At 38.7% G+C, this 23,281-nt stretch overlaps 2 protein-coding genes across 10 annotated transcripts in view; one reads left to right on the top strand and one right to left on the bottom strand.

Moving 5' to 3' along the window:
- LOC131236183 (disease resistance protein At4g27190-like) overlaps window positions 1-23,281 on the top strand; it is a 96,901-nt gene that overhangs the window by 60,471 nt on the left and 13,149 nt on the right. The window lies entirely within an intron of this gene.
- LOC131236184 (uncharacterized) lies at window positions 350-4,165 on the bottom strand. 6 transcript variants are annotated; one of them, XR_009166619.1, is made up of 6 exons: window positions 2,327-3,355; window positions 1,700-1,900; window positions 999-1,226; window positions 876-918; window positions 706-771; window positions 350-582 (listed from the first exon to the last, which is right to left on the bottom strand). XR_009166619.1 is itself a non-coding variant. In XM_058233317.1 (5 exons), the coding sequence occupies exons 2-5, from the start codon at window positions 1,874-1,876 to the stop codon at window positions 566-568; spliced, it is 324 nt and encodes a 107-aa protein (XP_058089300.1). In that variant the 5' UTR covers window positions 1,877-1,900; window positions 2,327-3,349; the 3' UTR covers window positions 350-565. The 6 variants fall into 6 exon arrangements, 1 of the variants encoding a protein (XP_058089300.1); XR_009166620.1 differs by having other exon boundaries at window positions 876-998; window positions 1,163-1,226; XR_009166618.1 differs by lacking the exon at window positions 2,327-3,355 and adding an exon at window positions 3,825-4,165 and having other exon boundaries at window positions 876-1,226.

The following is a 23,281-nucleotide window of genomic DNA, read 5'->3' as shown; positions in this document are numbered from 1 at the left end:
GATTTCACATTCCTCTTAGGAAGTGGATGGTGCCTAGTGATTGTTTTCCTATAAAAACATTCATGCCTATTTGGCCCCTTGACATGCAACCCAACACTCCAACCTTCATGTGTATTTATTGGAAACATATGGTACACAACCTTCATCCAGGGACATTACAGGCCTTCTGGATTTCCCAAAGTGGAGCCCTTTGTTTGGTAATCCAGACCATTTGTCTGTTGCATCCAACTTTGGATGGATTGTGCCCCAAAAATCTCCTTGACAGTTCATCTTAGCCATTCATTTGATGCCACTGAGTAAAAGGTCAGCATTAGGCATCCACCTTATGTGCTGATGTGGCACACGAATGTGCAAGCCAAAAAAAATGGTTGTTTCATTGGTAGGATGGGCTATGGCTTACAAAGCAACTTATAAGCAAGTAGATGGAGGCTTCTTTGTTCGATGTTGTAGCCATTTCCCTTCTCTATTCTACTAGAGCTGCCGCAAATAATATTTACAATAATAAATTGAATAGTTTCAAAAAATAAATAAATAAATAAATAAAATCCATCGATCTAGCTCCCATTCATCCATGCCTAAAACCTGCTAAACAAAATAGCAAAAAGAAATTAATTGCTATTAGAGTTAAGATTGGAATTCAACTCAATATTGCAACAAAATACATATTAAAGCTACAAGTTCAGTACAAATGAGTCATATACATACACATTAAGAAGTTTATGGCTTTTTTGGGATGGCAGTGTATCGGACATGCTATTGTTTCCAAGAAACCTGAAAATCGCGATGATGAAATATATACATCAAAGAGAATTATGCAAAGAAAATTAGATTCAAGAAAGGCAGTTGGATTCTTACAAGTAAACAAGTGAACTTACCATGCCATGGCTTTGTAGGTGGAGATGCTATTGACTAGAAAGCCTGCAAATCACCTTGCGTGAAGATGTATGACAATGTACTGGTGTACCATGTGTTGAATATGAAAATATGGCTAGACTCACCTAATAACCACCGTCAAACATTGCACGGAGAATGCCCTTTTTTCACCATATAAATTTTGGGACTTTCTAGTAGGAAAATTATAATTCCAACATTTCTATCTAAAGCCCCAAAGAATGAGAGCATATAGACTACCAAATTGATTCAGTCAAGAATGATTTACAACCTTCAACTAGAAACGTAACATCTGACAGTGTAGGATTGTTTATGTATTGTCCACCCAAATACACCTGCAACAAGAATTGCGTTTCAGCATGGACACGTAGAATCCGAACAAAAAACAAGACCTTTAAATTCAAAATCGATTCCCAAATATTCCTACATTAGGAAAAACTTTTTCAAACAGATTAATACAAAATGCAGACAGGATATTGGAGAGAGCGGATAAGACAGTGCATGCATTTTTAAGAACAAAGCAAGTGACTTTCCTTAAAACATTTATTGGCAAGCAGAAGAAAACCAGAAAGTTTGCTCTATATGGCTAATAACTAATTGCACACATGGCAAAAAAATGTAGTAAAAGGAAAAACAAGCATTCATAGCACATGGAAATGTTTAACATGCGCATAATCAAGAAATCAACCAAACAAATATATACAGGAGACCTCAGGGGTTTCCCAACTTCATATCTATGTCAATATCACCTCTTAAACTGAAATACTTTACTAGATAAGTATCAACGTACAAGGGAAAAAGAACAAACCTCGTATATTTCCCTCGTACTTGGGACACCAAAAATTTCAGTTGAACGAGCTATGTAAATTTCATACATGTTCATTTTTTCATTTTCAGGGACAGCCTTCATAGCTTGCTCATAGACTTTCATTGCACTCTTTGCAAGCCCATAATCTTCTTCCAGCTTCGCATATTGTAGGTACATTGGTTTAACATCTTCAGCAGGTGTCTGATAATAGAAAGGTAAAGAAAAACCACATGCCGGTTAGCAACGTGATGATTTCTAATAAAAGAAAGAAAAATAAAAGCAAAGCAGTCAATGTGAAATACCCAACAAACTACAGACTATTCATCTTAATAAGAGTAGTAGCAGTCGTAGCCTTGCGCAGCTAAGTGGAGTTGGCTCTTGCAATTCATGTTTTGTCAATGAAGATTCAAGTAAATATGATCTCTATTATGTAAATGCATGATTTCAAATAGATTTTGGCCAAATAAGCCCAACTAAATCAGTTCACTGATGGAAGGGTCAGCATTATCCACCGAGGAGACTTTTTGGTCTATCCACTGAGGGAAACACGCTAACTATATAGACAAGTAAAAGAACCACGGATCATTATCAATGAAATGAATTCACAAACTGCATAAGTAGAAACACCTATGTTTGGGACTGCCCGAACATCCATACTTCAAGAAAGCATGAACCATTTTTTGCTGCCTTAATTATCCAAAGCCTACCTTTTAAAAGATGCTTGGTACTTGTGGACCCACGTCTATTGTCACGAGATAAAAAAGAATTCATTTGAAAAGATTAGCCTCATTTACTTTTAGTAAATGCATGAGCGGAACATAATTTTGATGGAATGATTAGAGACGTACTTTTAGTAAAAGAGTCATACGCTGCCAGAGTATCAAATAACTCCCTACATACGTAATGGGTGTCTCTTAACAGTATACACAGGTATTCAACAATGACAAGTGGGGCCCATAGCCCAGTAATATGTACCATTGATCTATTGATTACCATCATTACAATTACCAAAAATCAATTATCAGCCTTATCATGGTCATGTCAATAGTTATACATGCTAAATCAGGCAGTTAAAATAGAAGATACAGGGACAAATTTATGAATGGGCCGTTCAATGGAATGATTATAAGCATAAAGACCTACATGCAAATTTTTCCACAAAGGCTAATATGGATATTCATATACAAACTGTAGAATCCATAAATATTGGTAGCTGCACTGGTAAAAATTTAACTATGATCTTAAGCTGAAACATTTCATTGGAAATTTATGTGAAAAGAAATATAGAATCTTGGTGAAGATAAAGAAGCCCCTGGGTGATTCCCAAAGCCATGTTGAATCGCTTTCCCACGTTAATGCACCATGCCCATAAAGGTCGACGGTGTGAACAACCTAACCTATCCAGTAGTCTTGATCTTTTATCAGTTGAAAGCAAAACCACATTGAAAGTAAGTCCAATGCTAATTCCAAGCATGAGCATCGATTGGAAAAGCAACACCAAGTCCTCTGACTTAACTGTTCAAACAGAGGATAGGACCTGAGCACCATTAGATAGCTAAATAAATATCTCCAGCCTGAAATTTGGATTGAAACATCTGCCATCTATTTTTTATGGTCTTGAGAAAGCAAGGCAAATCATCTGCATAATGCGAAAAAAAAAAAAAAAAAAACCAAAAAGAAGAACGATTTTGGCTACAAAAGCTGACAGGAAGTAGCACCAGACAAGGAAAAGTTTCAGGTAGAGATTGAATCCAGGAAGTGAACATTATAAAAAGAAAAAAGGAAAAAATAAAAATAAAAAAATTCATTGCACACAAAGTACAAAGAAGTCTGTTCTACATACCATGTTAATCAATCATCTTGTGATAAAGGAAAAAGTCCTAATTTAACAAAAACATGAGCATTAGAACTCTGTTCTAATTATAGTACAAGGACACCAAAACATTCTAAAATCATCAAACTATCCAATCGTGAGACTTCCATGTACAGCTCTATGGCTTCTAGATGCCATGAATTAATGTGTAGTCTCAAACATATCCCACCATGAGTAATATATTTCTAAAATTGGCCAAGAAGACCAGTAATACACATATTATTTACATAGGATGGGAAAGAGATTGCTCACAACAATAATTATCTTTGGAAGAATCACACAAAAAGGAAATCAGTGATGCCAACCAATATATCCACACCTAAAGTCAGTGAAGATCTATTAGCAAAGTTCAAACATATCAATGTTGATGTATTACTGCAATAATTCACATTAATAATTTCATTTGCTAAATATTTATGAGTTGTTAGCAAAGTGAAGCTATGATCAAAATATTTTTAAATCGTGCATGTCTAAAGATTTATTTGGATATTGAACCTATCAGAGTTGTTTTCAATTTTATTTTTTTTATTATTAAAACAAGTTTTTCTAAAAAGGTGGTTAGCATGTGGATCAAGTCAGCGAAAGTTAGCAGCATTTCCTTTTCTTTATAAAAAAAATAAATATAAAATAAATAAATAAATAGAAGAAGAAAGAAGGTATGTGCTTGGTGGTGAGTTGAGGTGATAGATTGAGATTTTGGACTGATGTGTGGATCGATGGAACTCCATCAGTGGAATCATTTCCTTCCCTTTTTAATGCTTTCTGTGATAAAGAAGCAAAAGTTGCAGACTTTAACAAAAAAAAAAGTTAGCATCATTTCCACCATGGTAGCTCACATGTACGCACACATGTTCAAATGCGCATGCATGTAATGAATGAACAACCAAGGGTCATATTCATCATACAAGTGTGGCCTACCTTACAAGTGGACCAACCTCATTTAGAGAAGGGCTGCATGATGGGGCTATTGCAATACATTCTCAATTGAATATAATACATTCTGATGCTTTAAAAACACCCATTAAAATAAATAAATAAAAAGAATCTGCAAACCAAATATGATTTGGGTGGGGCTCATAAGGAGGGTTCAGCCAAGGACTCAACCCATGGATGTGAGGCTTGTGCTATGAGATAAAGGGATTGATTCACCATGCTCTATCAGTCCAATCAAATCAACAATAAATCAATTAGAAATATGACGACGTACCTACCATCATTGTTGAGGGTCAAATATTGCATATCAGACCCAATTATTGCCTAGATTTATAAGCATGATACCGTTCAATGGCCCGATTTAATCATGTTTTTATTGCAGGATGTAATCAGGAGCGTGGACTGAAAACTAGCACTAAAAGCGTGGATTTGACACTCCGAAGTCACCAGAGCAAGGGACACACTCCAGAGAACTAAGACTGAAGAATTTACATGCCAGGGATCCGAGAAAATAAAGCCATTCATGTTAAAGAGGCCCGAAATTGGTGAAGAATGCAAGATCACATAGTTCTCGCCATCTGATTGGCTCAAAACTTCATACATGGCCTGAGGGCCATAAATTAACCGTACATATCAAATTTCAACCCTCGGATCACTATGGAAGTACCCCAACTGACAGATCAGCCCATAAACCGTTGATTCTGGGCCCACCTGATATCTGGAACTGTCCAACTTTGGTCTCGATAGTTTAAATAAGATGAGAAAATGAATGGATGGATCAGATTGTTGAAACACATCATAGTGGGGCCCGTATGTGATGTGTGTGTGCACAGCACACGTAGACCCGAGCCGCACCGAGCCAACAAACGCAGGTCAGCAACGCTGACCCGTGTCTCCTTCTCAAATACGGCAACTGCCGTTTCACGCGGCAATACGGACGGACGCTGTCCGTTTTTACGGACGCTAGTGGGCCCCACCCATGGCCTATACGGATGATCCAATCCGTCCATCGTGTAGAGGACCTCGACTACTACAAAACCTTACTGAACTTTTGGACCCATGCAAGCACACGTGCGCGATGCAGAGGCCACAAACAGGCGGTCCTACGACGTTCAAAACGATTTTTGAGGTGATTTCTTCTCTGAGCCGCGTCAATAGACGTTCAAAACCACCCATTCTTGACTGAAATTTCGTTCTGAATCTAATGGACGAGGTGAATTTCTCCGAAAATACCTCTGTGGGGCCCACCGATCACGTCAGCGCCGGACGTGCGAAAGGCTACGCACGTCCGCGAAAGCGGATTTTCCAGGCAGTTGTGGCCCACCATCTTTGATCATATGGCAAATCTGAACCGTCCATCATGTAGGCCAGCCAAAATACTTCTAGGAAACGTTGATTTTATAGAAATAATGAAAGGAACGCGAGAGTTATGAAGCCCCGAACTTAGCTGCGAAAAGGCTTTCGCTGCGCGTGCGATAGCTTCCCAAATCCGATTTCCACCACTCCAAAAGCTACAAAAAGAGTTCCAAACGTGGGAGAGGGTGGCAGGCCTTGGGCGGGACGTGAGCACAGGTTTGGAACTGCCGTGGAGGCATCCAAGAGGTGGAACGTGAGAGAGAAATGGTAGTTTTATTTTATTTTTCTTTTCTTTTTATTTTGTTTGTTTTGGATCCAGCCCATTCATGTTGGGCTGAACCTCTTAGCTAGGGCTAAGAGGTGAAGCCTGTAGCGAGATGGGAGATACTATTTCATGCTTTTAAATTTTTGAATTGAATTTGATTTTAGTTGATTATGGAAGGAATGTTTTTAGTCTTTAATGGTCTGTTGTGACTGAAATTACAATGGATCTGCAATGGCCTTGAATATTTCCTTTTCCCCTTTTGATGTATATGACATCAGGAAGCCCTGTTGTTCACCATCGTCTCCTGGGCATGGTAGGATGATGGTACCCTTTCTAACTTGCATGCACTGTGATTGGTTGGTAATTAGTTTAATCCTGTTGTTTGCTTTGTCTCCTGGACATGGTTAGATGATGGAATCCATTTTAATTCATATACCTTTCATCTTGTGAAGACTAGATCAAGTAGGTTCAGTTTGATTTCCGTGACTCTTGATGCAGGCAAAAGATCTCCCTAATCCCTACAAGTGAATCCTCTGAATCCCTAGTTTCCTTCCTCTGAATTCCTTAAAGTTTTAGATAATTATTCCACAATTATTCCTTAAATTCTATTTGGTTTAGATCACATCTTAGTCTAATTCTAGATCTGGTTATTTTCAAATAACGTACAGGTTTCAGTCCCTGTGGATTCAACCTCGGTCTTACCGAGTTTATTACTACATCACAACCCTGCACTTGGGGTGTGAACAATCATATTCACACGTTTATGTCAATATGATGAAAGAAAAATTGAAGAAGATAATCAGTTGAAAACTCTTGTGAAAATTTTCAATGTTTTTGAAGAAGATAATGCAGTTCTTCAACAAGTACCTGAAGATGTGAAGTAGTTGTTGCAGCTCTGAGTCACCAATGCGCTCATATATATCCACTCAGTCTCGACGTTGGGGTGTTCCTTCGCCTCGAGAGTTTAAGAATTTTCACCCATGGATATCTATCACGCCTGTATGTTAAAACCAAACATTTCCGGTGTCCCATATATCCATCCACGACATACCTGTGGAGGCCACAGTCCTGATGTCACTAGGGCATATGGTGATCATATCATAAAATACGAGATGCATGAGTCATATATACCATCCAGTCATGCATTAAACCTGCACGTATCGCACGCTCATGTGGGACAACTCCGTCTCTCAGGGAGTCCCATAATCAATCAGCCCAATGGCACATGCTATGCTCAATCACTCCCCATAACAACCTTCGTATGGGCATGCGAACTTCTTTACAATAAATAACTACATATATAATTAATAAAATTATAGGTACAAAAAATAAGATATAATAGACTAATGTAATAATGAAAATATTAACAATAGCATATATCTACCTGACCAACCCGACCCAGCCCGCTTGGGTTGGGCTTGGGTTGAATATTCCTAACCAAAGGTTGGGTTGGGTCAAAGTTGAGGTATCGGAACCTTGGGTTGGGCTAGTGTTGAGCACCAACCCGGCCCAACCCGCCGGACTTTCAACCCAATATGTCACCCTAATTTTAGGTTGTTAGGATTAACATGTGATTACATGTCTAATAGTTAGAGTAGATCTTTCATACACATTCAGGTGGGCCCCATAAAATGTCAATGGCTGGTCCCCTGATGTGTTTTTTTCTTCTTTTTAAGAGAATGTGTATAAGTCCAACCGGTTGGACCAGGAGTTATAATCCACAAAGTGGAAAACTTCCAGCCCACAAAAGGATAGCTTATTGAAAAATCAGCCCCATCTAATCATCCAGTGGGCGAGAATGGCGTCAGATTCGAGTGGACCCAGCAAAAATCCGGCGGCTTTGGCCGGAAGATGATCGGAGGAGCTTGCGAGAGAGAGAGAGAGAGAGAGAGAGAGAGAGAGAGAGAGAGGCGTGGGTTGGAGCTTGGAAGAAGTGGGTTATGGATTGGAAGATGAGAGAGAGGCGTGGGTTGGAGCTTGGAAGAAGTGGGTTATGGATTGGAAGATGAGAGAGGGAGAGAATGGGCTGGGAGAGGAGAGGGAGTTGGGGTTGCCGGAGAGGGAGCGGAGTAGGTTTTCACCGGGTACCGTAGGGCCCAATCTGATGATGTTTTGTATCTCGATGCCGTCCATCCATTTATAAAGCCAATTTTAGGACGGGATACCAAATTTTACGTAGATCCAAATCTAAGGACCACACCACAGGAAACAGTGTTAATTGAGTGTCTAACCATTAAAACTTCCAAAGGCCCCATCATAAGGTTTTAATAATGTTTATTTTCAATCCAACCCGTTCAGAAAGAACAGATTGATCCAAATTTTTATGTCCCAGAAAAAGTTTTGAATTGTTATTCATCACTGTTTCTATTGGGTAGGTCCAATTGAGATTTGGATCTTATTATGATTTGGGAAAAAAAAAATAGATGGACAAAAAATACATCAAGGTGGCCCCACACAGTTAAGGGCCCAACTTCATGTACATGTCAAATCCATTCAGACTATTAGATGTATTCTAACGTTAGGCCCTAGGATAAAATAAAAAATAAGTTGGCTGGTGATTCAGGTGGGCCGCAACAAAGAAAATACTTGGGATAGAGATGTCCACCCTTGATTTTGATGGGGTCGAACATAATGATTATATAAAAACTACTTCAACCGTTAGTTTCCAAACTAAAATTTAGGCATAGGGCCAATCAATTTTTGAGTTTGGCTTTTGGCCAATTAATTTTAGCCCACTCAATTTTCTGTCTTACCTGATTCTAGAGAAGATGGAGCTGTTGTTGTTGCATCTAAAATTTCAGAGTGTAGGGTGGTTTTTAGTTCTGTTCAAGGAGACTGCAAACGTATAGCACTAACCAGGCCTAAGGTGGCACTGAGACGGGAAGCCCACCCGAATTTCTGCTAGGCTTGGACCAACTAGCTTGGCCATGTGTTGGGCTCGACCCTTGCACGGATGGCCCAATCAACATTCGAGTCAAGCTTGGGCTCAACTCTTTTAGCCTGACTTGACCCCTTTTTCTTTTTCTTTTTTTATTGGTAAATGAAATAACTCCTTATTAATTAAAAAGGAGAACTATACAACTTGGAGAGTAACACATTTGAGCGGACACACAACACCAAAAAAGATCATGGCCCACCTATCATTGACGCACCTAGGGAGGGATGTGATGAGGTCCATAACTGTCTTTTTTAGGGAATAACTACTCCGAATCGATGGAGCTCCTTGGACTCCGCACAGAGCTTCCTCAAATCCACGAGGTATAAAAATATAAATAAATTCTAATAAATTCAAAACAAATTAATTAATGATTAAAAAAATGAAATTACAATCTTTTAAATAATGAGATCAAACCTAGGACAGAGTTTTAGACTCAAAACTCCCTAAAAACATGACTTAAATATAAATAGTACCATTCCTATTAGACTTCATGATTTTTGCCAAAAAATAGTAAGTAATTTAGCTTAACCACTTTTTTCTCTTAACTTTTCTGAGCCCTTTTCATGTTCGGCACAACTCTTATAACTCAAAGGATCAAAAGTTATATGAGAACTAGAACTTACTACTACTAGTAAAAATGAAAATAAAATGGACTTTTGACCGTTGATATGATGGAATCTCACAAATTTAGCATGGGCAACCTAGTCTAGCCAGTTTATTGGCTAAAGTAGCTTCTCCTACCCAAAACTATATAAGATTTGTCAAAAAACTCATCCTGACTTGTGAGATACGATTGTTTTAAGGTAATAATGATAGTCTAGATCATTTCTGCCTCTAATTGGGCCTTCTCTGGTCCATCTTTGCCATGAAATTTTCTGCAACCCACTTTACATCAACATATACCCCACAACCAACTCTAAAGAAACCTTACTTGGGACTAAACCCCTCTCTAAGGTTGCCATAACTACTTCATCAGGAAAAGGGTCCAATGGATAGAAGAGGTGAGGTCGCATACAGCCTGGTAAGTCCTGCTAAAATGAGATTTGTTATCCAATCGAGCCAAACTATCCACTACTCCATTCGCCTCTTTGTAGACAAAAATAGCCCGACATGACTTGATATACACACTTGTTATATCTTCCAAAGGTGTCATTCTAATCCCAACTTAGGCTACCCTTCCACCCTTCCATACTATATATATTCTACCATATTATCACATTATATATATATATATATATATATATATATATATATATATATATATATATATATATATATATATATATATATATATATATATAAAAACAATAGTAGCAGCAACAGTGTTCTTTCATACATTTGTCTTGCTAAAGAGGAGGATGTATCACAACAAACAAGAAAAAAAAAAAATCAATTCTTTTGACCCTTGTGACCTCTCCCTGTCGTCTTTCCTTTCCTATATCCAATCCCTCTCTAGTTCATTTTCTTCATTCAGATGATTCTAGAGGAGATGGAGGGATGCCACAAGAATTTGATTCTCGCAATTATATTTCACCATTTGAAATTTCGTTGTATAAAATTCAGAAATTATGTTTTAGTTTTGAATATTTGGAAAGGTTTGTTAGCAACTTACGGTGTATATTCATAAGAAATATTTATTCGTCATTCAACTTATTCATAAGGTTACACAATCTTGTATGAAGGAAAAACATAAATATCAACTTGATCTATGTCAAGCTTTAAATCCCCAATGCTTCATATGGTGTGGTACACTTGCGACTGTGATTTGCTTCATTTTTTAGCTCATGCACTCAAATGATAAGGCAAAATATATGAATGTCAAGGTAAAATATATAGATCAGTGTGGACCCCACAAAGCCCCTAACATGACCATCTGTCTCTAGCCTGGTCCGATGGGGTAGCACCCAATCCACGCCCTTGATAAGTACTTAACGACAGTCTTTAAATCATCACTACTTCATGTGGTGTGGTCTACTTGAGACTTGGATCTGCATCATTTTTTACTCATGCACTCAAATGATATGTCAAAATATATGAATGACATGGTTAAATATATAGATCAATGAGCCCCACATAGCCCCAAACATGACCGTTTATCTCTAGCTTGGTCCTTGTAGGGTAGCATCAAATCCATGCTCCTTTATCTTTTAGCTCGTGCCCTAAAATGAGCTGGTAAAACAGATGGGCTGGTGGGGCCTACTGACAAGTTCAGTAGCCAAATCGCTATTGAAGTTCACCAAGCTTTGTGGACCCCATCATGATGCATGTGTTGTATCCATACCGTGCAACCATTTGTAGAGATTGTTTTATGGCATGAGAAAAAGAACGAGATAGATCTAAAGTTCAAGTGGACCCACCACAGAAAACCATGGGATCAGTCACACTCAACGTTGAAACATTTATAGGGCCCACCATGATGTATTTTTTAGATCCAACCTATTCATAAGTTAACATAGAGATAGATGAAGTGAAAACAAAAATGTAAGCTTGATCCGAAACTTCTGTGGCCCCTAAGAAGTTTTGAATGGTGGATGTCATTGTCCCCACTATTTTCTATAGTGGGGTCCACTTGAACTTTAGATCTATCTCATTCTCTTTGTAATGACATAAAATGATCTCTAAAAATGGTTGGACGGTATGGATACAACACATGCATCATGGTGGGGTCCACATAGCTTGGTGACGTCACTTCAGTAGCCATTGGCTACTGACCCTGCCAGTGTCTACTCCGCGACCGGGTTCGTAGGCAGTCGGGGTCGCCTGTGAAGGGTGCGCTGGTATTTCCTAGTGCGTGTTGTTGGTTGTTTCTCTCTTGCGTGGGAACGAAGAAATCAGATTGTCTGAGTTGCTCAGTACGCACTCATCGTACTGAGTAAACTCTGTTGGGCCCACAGTGAATGTGTTTGGTTAATTCACACCGTCCATCCATTTTCTCAGCTCAGTTTAGTGGTTGAGCCCAAAATTGAAGCTTATTCAAATCTCCAGCCAACCATACCACAGGAAACAGTGGAAATAATGATTTCCACTGTTGAAACCTGGATGAATAGTGATGTTTATTTATCATCCAACCATCTCATAAGATCACAGAAACATGGATGAATTGAAAATAAAAATATAAGCTTGATCCAAAACTTCTATTGCCCCTAAGAAATTTTCAACGGTGGACATTCAATTCACACTGTTTCCTGTGGTGTGGTCTATTTTAGATTTTTATATGCTTCATTTTTTGGATAGCGCCCTAAAATCATCTGGTAAGATGTATGGACGGATTGGATAAAATACATAAATTATAGTGGACCCCACAGAGTTAGCCTACTGAGTTACTCATTACCAATCCGCCTCCGGGAATGAAAGGATGACTCTCTCGGAGATGATACGGTGGATTCAGCAACATTTTCGATCATTCTCTTGATGGTACAAGTGGCAATGTAACAAATGAATCAAAACCGTACATCTAGTAATGATCATGTTGCATGGTCTCTTTTCTAAAAGCTATCTATAATTTACTATTCTATCTGATTTAATTAACTTATCTGCAAGAAAGGTGATCGTAAAATGGCGGTTGTTTACAGCCACTGATCAAATGGATATAATAATCTGATGAATGATTTATTATTATTATTATTTTTTTAAAAACCTTCTTCCACCGATCCAGCAAGAAAGTGAGCTAGATGGACAGTCCCGATTGCATATAAACTGTGTGTTGTGGAGAGATGGATCTACCATATGCACCTTTTCTTTTTTCGGATGGAGGGACCCACCTCTATATGATGTCAGTGCTGACGCATAGGAACCCACTTTCCTTGGTATGATGCGTAGCCATGCCTCTTGGCTTACTATGGATTTTCAGTTTTGATAATGGGGGTTCATAGGTTGGTGATCAAGACCATTGGTGCGTTAGATCCAACCGTTGAACGAATAGATATAGATTGTCCAATTGTGATAGATTTTAGAGCTTATAAGCTTGATTTCATGGTGTAAGCCACTCTCTTGGTTCCGTTGATCTTTATGATGAGGCCCACCTTTTTGGCCGAGTGGAATGTGGAAAAGAAATGCATGTACCATGTTTGAACATTTCCATTGGACTCAAGGGTAATTAAATAAGGATGCTAGCCTCTTTTGACTTTCACACACACACACAGAGTAATGGTCTCCCATATATATATATATATATATATATATATATATATATATAGAGAGAGAGAGAGAGAGAGAGAGAGAGAGAGAGAGAGAGAGAGAGAGAGTAATGGTCTCCCGTGAACCATACCGCAAGGAATTTATGTGTGAGCCTTCATGAAAGCCATGAGATGAGGAGAGTGACTGGGATTCAGCTATATTGAGAGAAGGAGAGTCTTCAAAAAAAGAGTCTCTCCTACACTCACAGAGATACTCTTGGAATTGCAAGCTGATCTTTCGTTGGAAGATCCTATGCAAGGATTTCATGTGGGGCCCACTATGATGTTTGTGATAAATCCAATCCGTCCATCCATTTTTTGAAATCATTTTAGGACATGCGACAAAAAATGAGGAGGATCTCAAAATTAAATGGGCCACATGAGAGGAAACAGTGGGGATTTAGTGACCACCATTGAAACATTCATATGGCTACAAAAGTTTTGTATCAGTTTATGTTCCTGGTGTTTTCATTTCATCTCAATGAAAATAAACATCTAAACGGTTTGGATGGAATACAAAGGTTTCAACAGTAAGCATTCCTTTCCCCACTGTTTCATCTCATATGGCCCACTTGAATTTTGTTTCCTCCTCCTTTTTGGTATAATGTCCTAAAATGATATCTAAAAATTATGGACGGGTTGGATTTCACACAAAGATCACAATGAGCACCACATAGAATCCTTCTGTGGGATTTTCATGGGAAAGGCTTTAGTGGGAAATTTGTGTCCCTTGGGTTTGGTAAACGAACTGGCTACTCCCCTGCCACCTACCAATGGCAGGTGGTCGGTGCTATGTGGGCCCTACCATGATGTATTTATTTCATCTATGTCGTCTATCTGTTTTTCTGTATCATTTTATGGTATGAGACCAAAAATGGGGTATATCCCAATCTCAAGTGGACCACACTACAAGAAACAGTGTTTAATGGACGCCAACCATTAAAAATTTTTTTGGGGGCCATAAAAGTTTTGGATCAAGCTGATCTTTGTTTTTTCCCTTCATATGGGTCTATATGACCTAGTCAATAGATTGGATGTCAAATAAACAGTACAGTGGGCCTTAGGATAATTTTAACCGTGGGCATCACTCGAAGGAATTTATGTGTGAGCCTTCATTCGAAGATCCTTCATGTAAGCCGTAAGATGAGGAAAGCGGCTGGGATGCTGCATTGACAAAGGGAGTGTCTTAAAAAAAACTCTTTCCTATACTCACGGAGACACTTTTGAAATTGATTTCACGCAAAAGCCTTTCGTAGGAAGATCCTGTGCAAGGATTCTGTGTGGGGTTCACTATGATGTTTGTGATAAATCCAACCCGTCCATCCATTTTTCGAGATCATTTTAGGACATGCGACCAAAAATGAGGAGGATCCAAAAATTAAATGGGCCACATGAGAGGAAACAGTGGGGATTTAGTGACTACTGTTGAAACATTCATATGGCTACAAAAGTTTTGTATTGGTTTATGTTCCTTGTGTTTTCATTTCATCTCAGGGAAAATGACATTATAAATGGTTTGGATGGAATATAAACATCAAGGTGGAGCCTATGAAGGTTTCAACGGGAAGCATTCCTTTCCCCACTGTTTTGTCTAGTATGGCCCACTTGAATTTTGGATCCTCCTCATTTTTGGTATAATGTCCTAAAATGATATCTAAAAACAAATGGATGGGTTGAATATCACACAAAGATCGCAGTGGGCCCCACACAGAATCCTTCCACTAATCTTCGTGGGAAAGGCTTTAGGAGGAAATTCGCGTCCCTAAGTTTGGGAAACGGGCATGGATTGGATACTGACAAGGTAGGTCGATAGCCAAATGGCTACTGAATTGACGTCACCAAGCTCTGTAAACCCCATCATAATGAGTGTGTTGTATCCATACCGTCCAACCATTTGCAGAGATCGTTTTATGGCATTACAAAGAGAATGAGATAAATCTAAATTTCAAGTGGACCCACAACAGAAAACCAGGGAGCCGTCACACCCACTGTTGAAACATTTATAGGGCCCACAGTGATGTATTTTTGAGATCCATCTTATTCATAAGTTAACATAGAGATAAATGAAGTGAAAACAAAAATATCAACTTCACCGGAAACTATTGTAGCCCCTAGGAAGTTTTGAACGGTGGATGTCACTGTCCCCACTATTTTCTATGGTGGGTTCATTTGAACTTTAGATCTATCTCATTGTCTCTGTAATGTCATAAAACGATTTCTAAAAATGGTTGGACGGTATGGATACAACACATGCATCATGGTGGGGTCCACAGAGCTTGGTGACATCACTTGAGTAGCGCTTTGGATACTGACCTTGTCACTATCCAATCCGCGCCCTATTTTACTCTCCTATGTGGGCCTTGCCATGATGTATGGGGGTGGTCGGTGCTATGGGGGGTGTTCAATGGTAGATGTTTAATCCCCAACTGCTTTTTGTAGTGTGGTCAACTTGATCTTTATATCTATCTTATCTTTCTGCTCATGCCTTAAGTCGAGCTTGCCAAATGGATGGATGTTTTGGATATAACACATATCTCATGATGGGACCTACTGAACTTGTTGACATTAATACACCAACCGTATAGCTGGTGTGTGGTACACCGGCCAATTCGCTTCCGTCTCGGAGTGGGACGTGGATTACCTAATGAGAGGTGGAGTGGCTGAAGTGACATCACCAAGTTTTATGGGGCCCACCATGATGTATGTATTATATCCACACCGTTCATCCATTTTGAGAGATCATATTATGGCAGTATCAAAAGCTCTAGTGGACCCCACCACAGAAAAAAGTGGGGAGAGTGATGCCCACAGTTAAAATCATCCTAAGGCCCGCTGTACTATTTATTTGACATTCAATCTGTTGATTAGGTCATACAAACCCATATGAAGGGAAAAAACAAAGATCAGTTTGATTCAATACTTTTATGGCCCCTAAAAAAATTTTAATGGTTGACGTCCATTCAACACTGTTTCGTGTAATGTGGTCCACTTGAGATTGGGTATACCCCATTTTTGGTCTCATACCATAAAATGATCTAGAATAATAGATAAACAACATAGATGAAACACATACATCGTGGTGGGGCCCACATAGCACCGACCACCTGCCATTGGCCTGTGGCGGGAGAGTAGCCGGTCTGTTTCCCAAACCCAGGGGACAAATCTCTTGTTAAAGCCTTTCTCATGAGAATTCCGCGGAAGGATTCTGTGTGGGGCCGACTGTGATCTTTGTGTGAAATCCAACCCGTCCATTTGTTTTTAAATAGCATTTTAAGACATTAGACCGAAAATGAGGAGGATCCAAAATTCAAGTGGGCCATATATACGAGATGTAACAGTGGGGAAAGGAATGCTTACCATTGAAACCTTCGTAGGCTCCACCTTGGTGATTATAGTCCATCCAAACCGTTTTTATGGTTATTTTCACTAAGATGAAATGAAAACACCGAGAACATAAACCGATACAAAACTTTTGTAGTCATATGAATGTTTCAACGGTGGTCACTAAATCCCTACTGTTTCCTCTCATGTGGCCCATTTAATTTTGGATCCTTCTCATTTTTGGTCGCATGTCCTTAAATGATTTTGAAAAACGGATGGACGGGTTGGATTTATCAAAAATATCATAGTTGGCCCCACACAGGATCTTCCAACAAAAGGCTTTTGCGTGAAATCCCTTGCAATTCCAAGAGTGTCTCCGTGAGTGTAGGATATTCTTTTTTTTAAGACTCTCCCTCTCAATGTAGCTAAATCCAATTGCTCTCCTCATCTCATGGTAAGGTTCGAGAGACCATTATATATATATATATATATATATATATATATATATATATATATATATATATATATATATATATATATATATATATATATATATATATATTGTAGTGACACTAGATGTCGTACTTTGAATTTCGTACATGGATATCGTGTTGTAAAATAGTTGTTCCCTTGTGACCTTATGCGAACCGTCGCAAGACAATACGAGAAAGTGTGAGATGACTTGGGTTTTATAGGCTGTTAGAAACGGTCAGATCAATGAATCAAAAACTGTCAATCATATTAAGAATGATTAGTGGCCTTAATAGCCAAAACGGTCTAAAAATGGATGGGCCTTGATGATCCAACAACCTTAAACGTTCAGAAATTAGTGCAAATAGTCATAAACATTTCACAAACATTCTGAATCATTGATGACCACCTAGCAATAGTCCACACCTTAGATAGTATATAAACTGGACCATTCAGGTACAGAATCATCCAAGTCCAACAAATTCAATCAGAATATGATCCAATCTCTCCAAATATTTTCATTTTAAGAAATTGTTGAGTAGCTCGAACATTGTTTGAGTTACTGAGTTCGATCACTCATCAAATTTATTAGACGACCAAATACGTTAATCGAGTTACCTTGCAGACCCCTCCTCAGTTCGAGTTTCTCGGACTCGAATTCGGCAGTGACCCCACGTGTAGACGTCGGTGCTGGAAAAGCTGTGTGTGCCCCCACCATGATGTATTTGTTTTATCCCCACCTTTCATCCATTTTGCTAACTCATTTTAAGGCATGATCCCAAAAATGAGGCAGATCCAAATCTCAGGTGGACCACACTACATGGCATATGGTGGTTGAATTGCTATCATTAAAAATGTTATGGGGGCCACAAAATATACATTCTTTTTCATTTAAGTGATACTATTTTATTGTTTGACAATGGCTATGCTTGATTTGGCTTAATTGGGTGTGTGAGAAACTCATAATATACTCTTTTTGTGATTGAGAAAAGAAAAGAGAGTGGAAGGAAAAAAAAGAGAGTAATCTACTTCATTTCAATCTCATCCATTGATCAAGGTTTAGTTGCTGTCTACGGTATCGGTTATGACCGGCAGAAAAACAACATGCATGTTGAGCTAGATGTTCCAAAGTGTCCCACTTGATGAGAGAATCGGCCAATTAATTCCATGCCAAGCGATTTTAGCAGTGGCAAGGTAAAATACCACGTGGCATGGTTAGATCCTTGACCGTGGCCCATTGTAATGTATGTGTCTTATATCCACACTGTCCATCTGTTTCTCCAGCTCTGTTTTGCACATGAATACAAAAATGAAGCAGATCCAGGAGGCTGATTTTCTGTGAAGAATCCAAAAATGAAGAAGATCTAGGAGGCTGATTACCTGTGAATGGCTGGGAAGTTCGGTGGTGCTCACTGTGATGTTTGTGATAAATTCACACTATCGGTGCATTTTTCGGGTTCATGTAAGGACATAGATCTGGCTTATTTTTTAGGAAGTCCGATTGGCGGGTGTACCACACACCACAGATCTTGCTGGTGTCACCAAGTTCTGTGGTTCCCATCATGAGGTATGTATTATATCCCAACCGTCCTTTCATTTGACCAGCTCATCCTAAGTTTTGAATTTAAAAATAAGACAGATCCAAATATCAAGTGGACCACACTGCAAAAAGTCGTGGGTAATTGAATGTCTACCTTTGAAACCCTTTTCAGGGTCACAGAAGTTTTGAATCAATATGATATTTGTTTTTCCTCTTCATCCAAGTCTGCGTGCCCTTATGAGCAGATGAGATGGAAAATAAATGCTATGGTGGGTCCTACGTATATTTTAATGGTGAGAATCATTGTCCCACTGCTATTTCTTGTGTGGTCCCCTTAAGCATTGGATATGATATTCATTTTTGGTATCATGCTCTAAAATGATATCATTGGATGAGCGGTTTGGATATAATAAATACATCATTTTAGAGTCCTCGGAACTTTAATCTCCGTTAAGCAGGAACAATTTAGAGATCGATGATCGGCAGTGCTCGTCTCCGCACGATCGTAACCACACCAGCCAGATCGCTGATGTGCGGTACACCAGCCAATCTGCTACCTACTTTTTATTGCATGATTAATGGCGCCACCAAACTTTAGCAAAGGAACTTTCTGCGAAAGCCTTCGGCAGCCAATCAACGTCCGGATATCCATATCTCGAGCCCTCTTTTCTTCTTCTTTTTTCTATGTTTCCTTTTTGATTTTTTATTTTTTTTCTATGTTTCCTTTTTGATTTTTTATTTTTTTTCTATGTTTCCTTTTTAATTTTTTGTGTCCTTTTCGTTTGTCTCCTCGATGTTTGTTTGCTTTTTGCTTCGCCTTTATTAGGCAGCGGACCGGGGACGCGGCTTTCCTGCGGAAGTCTTTAGCAGGAAGTTCATGTTTGTGGGAAACCTATTCCATTCATCCTTCTTTCGAGATCATTTTACAACATTCAATAAAAAAATGAGTTGATCCAAAACTCTAAGTAGTCCACACGAAAGGAAACAGTGGAGATTTAGTGAGAACCGTTAAAATATTCTTATGGCCATAAAAGCTTTGTTTTAGGTTAAATTTTTTGTCTTTTTACTTCATCCAAGTGGTAATGACCTTATAGACGGTTTTGATGGCATATAAAAATCCAGGTGGAGCCCAGGAAAGTTGTAGCGACAGTTCAAAGAAGATCAAAGTTACATGGACCTCACATTTATGCATTTATTATATCTACACAGTTCATCTATTTTTAGATATCATTTTAGAGCATTATCCGAAAAATGAACCGTATTCAAAGATCATGTGGACTACACCACAAATAGTAGCAACTGAGATAATAATTTATATCATTAAAAAATTCATAGGCCCACTGTAATATATACTTTCCATCTAATCTATCTATAAGGTCACAAAGACCTTAATGAAGAGGAAAAACAAATTTCATATTGATCCAAAACTTCTGTGAACCCAAAAAAGATTTCAATGGTAGATGTTCAATTCCCCACTAATTTTGCAGTGTGGTCAACTTGATAGTTAGATTTGTCTTATTTTTCGTCTCAACCCTCAAGCCAAGCTCGCTAAATGTATGGACAGTTTGGATATAACACATATCTCAAAACCAGACTCACAAAACTTGCTCATGTCATGTAGCTGGTATGAGGTACACCAGCCAATCCACTTCCTTTTATTTTCTCTTTCTTTCATCTTTAGCTTTGGTTTCCCACTCTAGCTCATTTTGCCTCTTCTTGCGGCCCACATGCTGAGTGATGTCGTATAGCTGGTGTGAGGTACACTAGCCAATCTGCTTCCTTTTATTATCGGGTTCTTTATCTTTGGCTTTGGTTTTCCAATTCCAGCTCATTTTGCCTCTTCTTGCGGCCCACATGTCGAGTGATATGGCTTGAGCTGTGCATGTCTTGCTGGGACGTGCTGATGTCATATAGCTGGTGTGAGGTACACCAGCCAATCCGCTTCCTTTTATTATCTCTTTCTTTATCTTTGGCTTTGGTTTTCCAATTCCAGCTCATTTTGCCTCCTCCTGCGGCCCACATGCTGAGTGATACAGCTTGAGCTGTCCATGTCTTGCCAAGACCAATGAATTATTGGTAGATAAGCATACTTTAAAGAGGATTCTAATTTTTGAATTTTACAATTGAATGCTATTTTGTGGGAAGTTTTTTTCCATTGTTACAAACTCATCTACATAGAGTGCTGATAAAAATCATCAGATCATCTACACACTCTATAATAAGCTACGCCAGTAGCAAAATAAACATTTTTTTAAGGACAGATCAAATCCACTTGTGGGGCTCCTCTTGATGTTTTTGCGACATCCAATCCATCCTTCATTGATACCCCAACCTAATCTTTTTAGCTTCTGAAACTTAGGTTGGTCCAAAACTCCAATGGGCTTTATCTTGTAAAATCATGCTTAAAACCTCTAAAATCACATTTTGTGGCTCATCTGATTTTTGGAATGGCTCGATTTTTTTAATTATTCATTTATCTTGAATGGATGCTTTCTCCCAATGGATTAGATGGAATATGCAAAACACAGTAGGCCCCAAATACAATTTGAAAGACTTTTAGAGGGTATGTGGATTGTAAGTTAATTAAAATAAGCTATTAATGCCTCAAGTTGCTTATCTTGATTTTTTACTTATTAACTTAAAATAATTAAAAATTTTTAAGTAAAAAAGTTACTTATAATTAATCTTAAATCAAACTTACTTATCTCAAGTAAGATACTTATCTAAGCGGGTCTTTCAAGGTACGCATCACATCCCTATTACTCCCTGTGGTGAGGCCAAGGAAGGAAATAAGGCCAATTTGTTCAAACGTTACTTAGTTGAGAAACGTTCACATGCAAGAAGACCTATATGAATTTTCTGTACAGTGATTTGTTTCCTGCCATTGTATCATTTTGTGTGGATCATCCAAGCCATATAAAAGGTAGGCTGTACCATAAATGTCTTGTAGGGAAACAATTGGACCTATATGCTCATTAGGTGGGCCACGACCATAAAATGAGAATAAGTAGACTTTTTATCGTGGTTTTGGTGATCCGAGGCCCTTTTCTTTTTCTGACGGAAAATGACATGTCAGGGGGAAAGAAAGGGGCGCATGTGTTGTATGTATGCATTTCCATTTGATTGGAGGACAGCTAGACAAATTTCACGGCCTTTATTTGACTAATGCTTTTTCTTTTGCTTTTGTTCCGTGGAAGTCGCAAACATTGAGGACAAGCTTAATCTACAAGTCCGCATGTTAGGGCCACTATTAGACCCCTAAAAGCCTATTTGGGAGCGTGGATTTGGAACCACTATATTTGAAATCCTCTTATTGTATATGGCACCCTAGATTCTTAATCTCCTGTGATCCAAAAGTAGTTGTATATAATATATTTATAAGGGTTTGAATTTAATTACTAAATGAACTTTAATATCTTTAATTAGTGTACGTATGTAATATTCAACACAATAGTCGTAATAAGCCCTTAGAAATATATACTTTGCATGAAATTGATGAAATTTCATGTTTAAGATGGGCCACAACCCACAAGCACAAGATCACACCTGAGTGACTAACCAACGATTTTTAATTATTAATTTACATAGACAATGTTTGGAGGGTGCAAATTATCATATTAAAGTAATTATAATGATGCAATTGATAATCTAATTGTTTTGGGATATTATCGGTGGATCAGATTCCAAATAAATTAGTAGTCTAGTGACACACGTGTTACACGTGTAACTCTTCTTCGAAGGATTTTAGATGTGATCCAAGCTTTTAGCATGGATGGGGATTTGACACCCCAATTACTTTACAGGGCCAAATATACCATCAAACCCTCCCAAATCCATGGTGCCAAACGACCCCTAATGTTCTCAGTTGCGTACAAAAATATGGCCAACTCAAAACTCAGGTGAGCCATGCCACAAATTTTATAATTGGGATGTGGACACCCATGGTAAAACCCTTCCAGGTTGTATGTGAGCCTACCACATCTTGTATATGTCATCTAAACCATTCATCTGATTCGGATGATAAGACAGTACTAAAAGTCAGGCCATGAGTTTATCCCGCTCATATTAACACGTGACTCCAAAAATGAGGCGGATCCAAAACTCCATCGGAAAGAGTGTGGATGGAAATCCCACCATAATGTTTATACCATTCAAGCCATCCATTAGGTCATTTTAACTAACTAAATAACTAACTGTGTGCGTGTGTGTGGGAGGGGGATGCTCACCTATGTACAAGCGCACCTTTGCACACGTGTCATGAGTGTCTAATCCGAACGGTTCATGTGATGCGGCATCCAATGAAACCTTCCTTGACCAATTTTCGCCCTGATCGAAAACTCTGGTGATCCATAGCAACAAGAGATGCAAATCAATGGAGGAAATTGTTTTCTTATTCGATGGCTCACCAAAGTTTTGGATCAAAGTAAAAGTTGGGCCACAGGAATTTCATGGGGTGCTGCATCAAGTGGACCATTCGGATTAAGGACTCACGTTACTATGATGAGTTCCCAAAAAGTTCTCACGAGAACTAGTGCAACTGATTCGCAGCTGAGCGTTTGAGTTTTAAGTGTTGCGTATTTCACCCCAGCAATTTCGTATTAGTGTAGTGTATATGAGTTTTGGATTTGCGCCATTTTTAAAATCAAGTCCTAACATGAGCTATAAAAATTAATGGACCGTGTAGATTTCGCACCTATATCTTGGCGGGCC

The sequence above is a fragment of the Magnolia sinica genome, unplaced genomic scaffold (assembly GCF_029962835.1).
Source record: "Magnolia sinica isolate HGM2019 unplaced genomic scaffold, MsV1 ctg266, whole genome shotgun sequence".
In the NCBI taxonomy this organism is placed as follows: domain Eukaryota; kingdom Viridiplantae; phylum Streptophyta; class Magnoliopsida; order Magnoliales; family Magnoliaceae; genus Magnolia; species Magnolia sinica.
Note: the sequence above shows the minus strand (reverse complement) of the source record. Positions and strands in the feature narration are given on the sequence as shown.

Coding starts and splice junctions, on each gene's coding strand:
- LOC131236184 (XM_058233317.1), bottom strand. CDS start 1,876: ATGTACCTACAATATGCGAAGCTGGAAGAAGATTATGGGCTTGCAAAG. Junction 1,227..1,699: donor GTACGAGGGAAATATACGAG/GTTTGTTCTTTT, acceptor TTCTTGTTGCAG/GTGTATTTGGGTGGACAATA. Junction 772..1,162: donor TGTTACGTTTCTAGTTGAAG/GTTGTAAATCAT, acceptor CGCGATTTTCAG/GTTTCTTGGAAACAATAGCA.